At 34.2% G+C, this 10,000-nt stretch overlaps 1 protein-coding gene across 1 annotated transcript; it reads left to right on the forward strand.

Annotated features, from left to right (window-relative positions):
- Window positions 1–4,363: 4,363 nt before the first annotated feature.
- On the forward strand, window positions 4,364–9,938 carry LOC131944506 (CAAX prenyl protease 2-like). Its single transcript, XM_059305175.1, has 9 exons — window positions 4,364–4,487; window positions 5,571–5,676; window positions 5,809–5,889; window positions 5,999–6,059; window positions 6,586–6,644; window positions 6,817–6,925; window positions 7,064–7,135; window positions 7,330–7,392; window positions 7,501–9,938. The coding sequence occupies exons 1-9, from the start codon at window positions 4,369–4,371 to the stop codon at window positions 7,698–7,700; spliced, it is 870 nt and encodes a 289-aa protein (XP_059161158.1). The 5' UTR covers window positions 4,364–4,368; the 3' UTR covers window positions 7,701–9,938.
- Window positions 9,939–10,000: the final 62 nt, after the last annotated feature.

Here is a 10,000-nt window from a genome sequence, read left to right on the forward strand (position 1 = left end):
CGTAATATGTGTGGTAGAGGTCTGTGAAAATGTTATGTAATATGTGAGAAGGTGGTCTATAAAAATGTTATGTAATATGTGAGATGGTGGTCTATAAAAATGTTATGTAATATGTGAAGTGGTGGTCTATAAAAATGTTATGTAATATGTGAGGTGGTTGCGTGTGAAAATGTTATGTAATATGTGCGGTGGAGGTCTGTGAAAATGTTATGTAATATGTGAGGTGGTGGTCTATACAAATGTTATGTAATATGTCAGGTGGTGGTGTGTGAAAATGTTATGTAATATGTGAGATAGTAGTCTATTAAAAAATGTTATGTAATATGTCAGTCGGTGGTCTGTAAAAATGTTATGTAATATGTGAGGTGGTGGTCTAAAAAATGTTATGTAATACGTGAGGTGGTGGTCTATAAAAATGTTCTGTAATATGTGAGTGGTGCTCTATAAAAAATGTTATGTAATGTGTGAGGTGGTGGTCTAAAAAAAGTTATGTAATATGTCAGGTGGTGGTTTGTGAAAATGTTATGTAATATATCTAAAAAAAGTTATGTAATATGTGAGATGGTAGTCTATTAAAAATGTTATGTAATATGTCAGTCGGTGGTCTAAAAAAAGTTATGTAATATGTGAGATGGTAGTCTATTAAAAATGTTATGTAATATGTGAGATGGTGGTCTGAGAAAATGTTATGTAATATATGAGGTGGTGGTCTGAGAAAATGTTATGTGATATGTGAGGTGGTGGTCTATAAAAATGTTATGTGATATGTGAGGTGGTGGTGTGTTAGACGAATATATAACGTTGTTTGTGATTAGAAATGTGTAAAAATTTCACATGTTTGTGTTATATAACATTTCCTCGATCAATATTCCTAACCCAGGGGTCGGCAACCTTTTGAGACCGAAGAGCCAAAAGTTACAGTTTACAACATTACCCGGTTTTTAAAGAGCCACAAACATTTTATGTCAATAGTATATTTGTTTAGTATATATATAATCCTAAACAAATATCATACTATATATATATATATATATATATATATATATATATATATATATAATTTAAAATAAATAGCTTTGAATATATGAGATACTCTCATTTGAATTTGTGTTGAGAGGATCTACTATGTAAGTCAGAGTGTTTGTTTTGAACAGCTCAAATCTCTCATTGAAAACAACCTTCATTTTGTTTATATTAATGCTGAAGTGATTGAATAGAAGCATTGGTATCATAACGATATTTTTTTTCAGATTTTTCGTAATTAAGTAATTTACCGCTCATCATGTATTCAACAAAAAAAATATTTGTTCTCGAAACAAACCATCTTTTCAAGCAAGACATAGGCTAGATTTTCCATTCAGTTTTACACTTAGCTTGTTTGGTTTCTTTGTGATATCCACCAGTGGCGTAGCCAGGATCGTCTCAAGGGGGGGGTTCCAATTTTTACCCGGGGACAAACTTTCGATTTGCACCCCCCCCCCCCCTCAAACTTTCGATTTGCACCCCCCCCTCAAACTTTCGATTTGCACCCCCCCCCCCTCAAACTTTCGATTTGCACCCCCCCCCCCTCAAACTTTCGATTTGCACCCCCCCCTCATACTTTTTATATATACCGAGGGGTCTATGGGGGGGGGGTTATGACCCCCCCTAACCCCCCCCCTGCCTACGCCACTGATATCCACTATGAAGATGAATGTTTCAATTTGGAATGGACAATGTAATAGGAACTACACTGAGATAGGGAGTAACTAAATATTCTAATTGAATAGTGAATGTTTTTTGTTTATACCTATTGTTATACCTTTTATTACCGAGTGTTGCAAACTAATAATTCTATGAGTTTTGGAAATAAAATAAAATAATTATTAATATATTGTGCATGGAGCTGAAGAGCCGCAACTGGACATCAAAAGAGCCGCATGCGGCTCGCGAGCCGAAGGTTGCCGACCCCTGTCCTAACCTTATGGATCATGATTTGTTCCGGTGCAGTAGCTAAATATACCCAAATTCTTAGATTAAAGATTCGCATTATTACAAGTAACTGTAGCCAGCAGAAACACTTTAATAAAGATTCGCAATATTGTAAACAGCTATAGCTATGTCAGAAATACTGTAATAAAACAGCGAGAGGTTTCATGAACGTGAAATGTAATATAGAAGGCAGCCGTCTCTACTTGGGCTGGAACACAATGTGGAGCCATGAAAGCCCGGGGTCGAGGAATTCTTGCCGTATGACTGGCGCCTCTTGAAGTAAAACAATTGGTGTTTTATTCAACCAGCGCTACCGTAGCTGGGTGTACGGAGCAGGAATGTAAACCACATTTTATTACATTCGATCGCCCTACGGTAATTCATTTGATCGCCAGCCAACAGCTCAATATACTTCAACTTAATGCACTGAGTTTTTGATGTAGTTTTTTCTAACATAAAGTAAAATAGGAAATCTGTGTTTTCCCATCTGAATTATCTCCCCTTGAGCTTAGATTTTTAAGCACATTTAACTACATTTAAAGACAAAGTGTAAATTTATTGAATTTCCTTCTATCAATCTCAAGGATCAAATTTGGTCTAATTCGGGAAATAAAGAGGGATTTAAAGGGATTTTTTTTGGGATCGATTATTTAATCCAGTGAAGATTACCCATTTAATGACTTTATCTCGAGCTGGTTTTTTTTTAAATAACAATCTCGTTTTTCATCTTTTCACATTGTGACTAAATATATTCTTTACACGCTGTGACAAAACATATTTATTACACACAATGATCAAATATATTCTTTACACACAATGAACATATATATTCTTTACACACAATGATCAAATATATTCTTTACACACAATGATCAAATATATTCTTTACAAACAGTGATCAAATATATTCTTTACACACAATGATCAAATATATTCTTTACACACAATGAACATATATATTCTTTACACACAATGATCAAATATATTCTTTACACACAATGATCAAATATATTCTTTACAAACAGTGATCAAATATATTCTTTACACACAGTGATCAATTATATTCTTTACACACAATAATCAAATATATTCTTTACACACAGTGAACAAATATATTCTTTACAAACAGTGAACAAATATATTCTTTACACACAGTGAACAAATATATTCTTTACACACAGTGAACAAAACATTTATTACACACATTGACTATATCGTATTTACACAAAGTAACTTTACAGTCTGTACACAAAAGCTTTATAAAAATATAATATTAGAAATGATAAAATTGCTAGTTATAAATAGTGGATGCTGCCACCAAGGCAATACGGGCAGCTTTAACTTAGTTTAAGTTGCCAAATTGCCTTAATACATCAGGCAGCAGTGAGCTGATCTCATAGTGGCAACCGGACATAAACATACTGCGAGAATAGAAGATGAAACATAGAATCGCGTGTTTAACGTCCCTAGCGCTTGAAATCTACATAGAAAATCAATAGCTGTCTCTGTGTGTGCATTGTACTGGCGCTGGTTCAAGATGTAGATGGCTGTAGTGGTAGATGTGGTGGTTGGCATTGGGGATTGGTGGTTGGCATTGAGGATTGGTGGTTGGCATTGGGGTTTGGTGGTTGGCATTGGGGATTGATGGTTGATAATGTGAACAGGTGGTAGGCATAGAGGATTGGTGGTTGGTATTGGGGATTGGTTGTTGGCATTGGGGATTGGTGGTTGGCATTGGGGATTGGTGGTTGGCATCGATGATGGTGGTTGATAATGTGAACAGGTGGTAGGCATAGGGGATTGGTGGTTGGCATTGAGGATTGGTGGTTGGCTTTTTGCGATTGTTGGTTGGCACTGGTCACAAATCACTGCTTGACTTGTTTAACCGTCAGGAGGTTGACTTAACTAACTAAACAAATGTTTCCTTCTGTAAAACTTTTTAAAAATAATAGTCTCTTGCGTTGTGCAATTTAGTTTTCTTTTAATTCGGTGAAATGCGAAACAAAGGCTAAAATTAAAGCTTCCGTTTAAAAAAAAATAATTATAATTATGTCGTCGTCACCCAACCCCCTCCCACTTCCCCTTCTTCAACATTCGCAAGGAAAGTCCGCCTCATCCTCCTAGGATAATACTACTAAACTAGGATTGTGAGAAATGGATTATCCCATAATAAAATAACAATGTAGATCTTGGTCTATATTGGATTGTCTTCCCTCACTTTAAAATAATTAATTTTTGTTAAAATTGATTTTTTGTTTATGAAGGAAGTGCAAATGAATTAATTGAAGTTAACAAAGGATAGGTCCTTTGGGCGTCACTTGTTCGTGTTGTAATTGTTTGTTACCAAAACATTCTTCCTTATCCGTATTTTTAGTTCAGTTTCCTGGTGGAAACAAGATGGTCGACGTTGTGTTTATGTTGCCGACATGGCAAGCCTTTTTACTTTGCTTTTTCTTTGCAGTGCTTTACGTCGGTAGCTTATATATCTGGGGTGGATCAACGAAAGACAAAAACAGGTACCTCTTATAATTAAAAGTATTTAAACTTTTTATACTGGGTAGAAGAAATGAGTTGTTAAAATTAAAAACCTCAAGATAACCTATTATCGATAATTACAAAAATCCTCTCTCGAAGTCTATCCCTTTGAACAAATTAAAAGTAAATTAAATTAAAAGTATTATATTATCTCCTAGTTTAGATTAACTTCTCAGTAAAAATAATTAATTTTTAACCCCAAAATAGTTAATGCTGTGTACAAACACTTTAAAGTTTAAATTAACTGTAAAGTGTAAATTATGGCCGATGCTAGCCGGAAAAAGATGCGCAATGGAGAGAAACTATGACTTGCCATCGCGGCGATGTTTTCGATGGTACTGCGCATGCGTGTGTTTTCAACCGCAGAACCCTATCCCTAATCCTATCCCTAACCCAAATTCTATCCCAAACCCTAGCCCTAATCCTATCCCTAACCCTAATCCTCTCCCTAACCCTAATCCTATCCCTAACCCTAATTCTAACCCTAGCCATAGGTCATGGTGCATGCGCAGAGCTATCTTTTGCCGACTAAGTGGAGACGTTGGGGAGAAAAATCTTCTTCCGAGTAGTCACTTCGTTAAATTATACCAGCTATCACTAGTCCCCATTCAGTATCCTTTGGGAAATATTACTTTTACAGGCTACCTGGGCTAAGCTCAACTCACAATCATTTGACAGGGATGAAGTCTACTTACAATTCAATACATCAAATTATTGCAGCTTGACCTATTATAATTGTGTGATCCCAGTTCCAAATTTGGTACTATAGAGGATCGTGATGCAGAATTTTTGGGTGCTCTTTAAAACTAATGTAGGCTCCATAATGCTGATGGTGGAGCCGGGTGTTACAGATCATATGACCGATTCATTTTGAATATGACAAATTATAATCCAAAATTTATTATTTGACACATATTGTCAAACTTCTTGAAAACATCTATACATATGAAAATATTGAAAATATTCCTGCGTTTACATTAATACATACTGTTTGATTGTCTAATGTCTGGTAATTTTATGTAACTGCTGTACTTGCTTTAAAATAATTTACTTATTATGAACAGAGATCATCCTGATGTTATCAAAAGGAGGTTTATAAGTGTCACTGGAGTGTGTCTAACTGTGCCCATACTTCTTTGGACTGTGTCTAAAAATAGTGAGAAAGCTGAGGTAATTATGGCATACAATACATTAAACTACACCGGCCATTAAACAAAAAATTATATTGTTCACAATTTAGTTGTTGCGTTTGGATATTCATTGTTAATTCTAAATATGAATATTCTAAAATTTCTCTTACAGGCAAGCTGTTTATTTACATGGCTTGGTATTCGCTTTTGGGGTGCTATCCCTGCTTTAATTATTCCTCTGTTTTTAACAATGGTAAGTCATAATTAGGAAAACATGAGCGAGACAGTTTTCAAATTCAAATCAATTTTAATGTGATAATTTTTACTTCATTGCTAACAAGTAAAATATTTTATTTCCATAGGTTTTATTTTTGGGACCATTATCACTTCATTACCTTGATGGTGTATTTAGATTATACTTAGGTAAGTGGAATACAAAATGAAATGAAAAGAGTATTTTTGCTCTTTTCAATTATCTTTGATTCCTAACTTTTCTTTGTTGCAGTAATCATTTGAATACTTGTCAGCTTAGAGAGGGGGGAGGGTGTGATACAGAAGTGATTAAGTTGGCACCATCTTCCTGTCAAAATAATTTGTTTACTGGTGTTATTCTATCCATATTTATTAATTTTGATGGACACTATTTTTGTATGATAGAGCATTTAGTTTTCTTTTAACATAAAAATTTTTGGCTGGTAAAAACAATATTTTAGTGCTTCTTATATTGTTCTTTTTCTCCAATGTATGCTGCATAACAGACAAAATAAACTACAAGTGTATAACAAACACTAAACATGTTATACAACATGTAAGATCATTATTGTTGTACATTTTTTAAAGTAAAGCTAATCAAACTTTCTATTGTTGAAATGTGCACAAAACTTTCACTAGCAAACTGTTGTAGTAGATATAACACAACTGAATTATTTTCATTGATTCATTTTTGTAGAGGCCAAGTACTGGACTAATTCAGTGAAAAATTATGTGTGGATTCGTAATCACATAGTGGTGAGTTGCTGTTGTTTTTTTACTGCCTCTCATGTTAAATCTTTAGTATTTGTGCACAGTGACTTTCACATGACATGACCAGTTGTGAGTTTCTTGGCTTTCTGGGACTTAGGTCCAACTGATAGAATTCTTATTTTAAAGGGAAGTAACAGTTAAACTATGTTATTTACAGGCTCCCATCTCTGAGGAATTTATTTTTAGAGCTTGTATGTTACCAGTGCTAGTGCCTTGCCTTGGAACTGGATGGGCAATTTTCCTGTGTCCTTTGTTTTTTGGTGTAGGTAAGCAACAAAAATGACCAGATGTGCATTTGTGTGTGCTTTGTTTTTTAATTATAAAAGTATAGATAACTATGATGTCTGTGTTTTAATAATTTGCTAAGTTGTTTCATAACTAAAGATTTCACTATTTTTTCTCAGCCCATTTTCATCACATGATTGAGAAAGTTGCTCATGGCCAACAAGAAGTAGGTGATGCATTTAAAGAATCATGTAAGCTGTTTTCTTGGTTGGAATGGATTAGACTGTACACATTCATAATTATGTATTGGGCCACCTTATTGATGCAGAGTTAATCAGTGTATCCAGTAGAATTTTTGGGGCACCGAATGCAACCACACAACATACCTGTGTTTTCTGACACACCTGTTAATACACATCTCATTGTAGGTTTTATTTTCTTGCAGTGTTCCAGTTGTCCTACACAACAGTCTTTGGTGCCTATTCTGCTTTCCTGTTTTTAAGAACAGGTTAGTTATGTTTTATTTGTTACATTTGATTAATTTGTATTTTCTATGAATAGAGCTATTCACCAAAGTTTATTAGTCTTAAAATGTGAATGTTTTTTGTGTTTTCAGGTCATCTTGCAGCCCCAGTGATTGCCCATGCTTTCTGTAACCACATGGGGTTCCCCTCCTTTGGTGAGGTCATGGGTTACCCCCAGTCCACAAGGTACAAGCTGATGGCCCTGTTTGTTTTAGGCCTGATCTCCTGGCTGGGCCTGCTCTACCCCCTCACAACACCTGCCCTGTATTCCAATGATTTGTATGTGGTATGACCTGCCTATCTTGTTGCTCGGTGCTGAATTGAAAGTTGACATTCATCCAGTTGGTTTAGGTCACAGTCTGCTATTTATAACCCAATGTTGACCATGCTTTAGGTGCTGCAAAAGGTTGTAGCATCCCACTCTGTTTTTAAGATGACGATTCCCAACAAATTGCAAGGGTCCAAACAGTCCTGCCAAATAGTTTTGTTATTCTATTAGCATTTCTTTATTGTAGAACTGAATGGTTAACTACTTGAAAAATTCACTTCTTATTTGCATTTTTTTCCCATATGCTGTTACTAGGTATTTTCCTGAATTATGTTAATTAGTTATTGCTCCTTTTTTTTTATTTGCAACATACTGGTGATCAATTTAATTGCTTATTGTAACACATTTTAAAACTTATGAAAACCGATCTATAATACGGGTATCTAGTCTAAAACAAGTTACCGTCTAGTGGTTATAATATCATCATAGGTAAAACATTTTGGTTAAAATAAAATGTGTCCAATCCTTAAGACTTTTATTTAGGTAGTTAGGTTGGGTTTGTATTAAAGTTATTAATTTAGATTTAGTAGTTCTACAAGTCCCCTAATTTTAGTCCATGCCAGTTCCTAAAAAGGTGACAGCACAGCAGTGCATTTAATTTAGATTTTAGAAGTTAATTTTACTAGCAGTTTGGTTGTTGTGCATTTAATTGGATATTTCTGCTTGATTTATCATGTTTTAGTGACACATGTTATTTGTTGTATGCAGAGTTGTTCCAACAGCATTTATGTTAAGTCACCGCCAGCACAGGCCAGTTAGTGGCTGTAACCTGGGGTTCACTGACCTATGCCTCATCACTACTGGTCATGGCTGTAGCCATACCTTTTGTTATGAAGCTATTAATAGACTAGGGCCAAGCTGTGTTGAGTGATTACATCCATTGTGATGATTGTAGCTATGTTAGGGGTAGGGCGCAGGTGCAGGGTTTTGATTGCCCAGATACCATCTATGCAGTTGTCTTATACTTTATAGCATTATATCCATGTTGTAATCTCCTGTCCATCTTTAGATTCAAAATTCCCACCAGTGTTGCATAATGACTTAGCTGAGTATACACTAGAGCTGGCATTGTTTCTATGGCCATGTATTGGCTCTTTGCTTATTTGTGAAAGTCAAGATATAGCAGACCTGAGATGGTTTAAACTTTTGCTAGTCATTGGCTTCTTAGCCTGCTTTTGTTAGGTTGTTTCATTACAAAATGTAAATTTATTGTAATCTTATTTCTAATTTATTATATTGTTGTTTTTTAAATGACTTATTCAATTGTAAAACAACAAATGAATGTGTGGTTTTGTATTGCTCTAGCTCACTTTGAGTGTTTGATGCAAAATATGCTGTTTTAACTAGTTTTTTAAAAATAATCTACTTGTTATATGAAATAATGCATGTCAAATAAATCTATGCCAAGGCACATCTCTTTCAGTAAACTCGGCAGTGTTAAATTTTTTTTTTTTTATCATAAGCAGATTGTTAGTTATCTTACTAACAGTTTGTGATTTCAATAAAACGATCTGTGTTTATACATTTAACATACACATTATACTTGTATAAAAAAACATTTCTGCAATCTAATAACAGCATAATTTACCTAGAAACTTTGTTTCAATTTGTCTCACTTAGCTGTGAAGATGTTAATTATAAATATTGTGTGTAATATGATTCCAAGCTTGAATGACTGTTGACAAGCTCAATATAGTCTGTTATCTGGTGTACATATGTATGTTTAGATTAAATGACACAAGTCAAGCTGTGGCCAACTTTTCTCTGTGTCCACTTCCCACCTCTCTAATCATAAAACTATAACTGTTTGTGCTAGTCTTCAAATGAACAGATTGCAATACTTTTTTTTATAACTACATCATTACAGGAGTTTTTTCTTACACTAGTTCATATTCTTACACAGTATTTTTTTTTGTGAATATTTCTTTTTACACCTGTATCAACTTTTTAAAAATTCCATTTGTATTGATCAGTTCAATAAATTTCACTATGAAAGAAAATGTACATACATTAAATGTCTTAATGTGTCTTAAAAAGCATTGATTATTAGTTAAAACTTAAGATACACCGCATGAATGCATGTGTTGTTGATTTTACTCAGTTGACTTTTCTTAAAACCTGTCAACAAAAGTAGAAGTTGATCCTCGATAGCTTTATAAACTAGATATGAATTTTGGAAATTCAATAAAATTCATTTATTTACATGTTTTTTCATTTTTTTTTTAGTGTCATTTATCAACAAGCATTTTTATTGTTATAAGGTA

The sequence above is a fragment of the Physella acuta genome, unplaced genomic scaffold, assembly GCF_028476545.2.
Source record: "Physella acuta isolate Inbredline_101_S28 unplaced genomic scaffold, ASM2847654v3 ptg000494l, whole genome shotgun sequence".
NCBI classification, from domain to species: Eukaryota; Metazoa; Mollusca; class Gastropoda; family Physidae; genus Physella; species Physella acuta.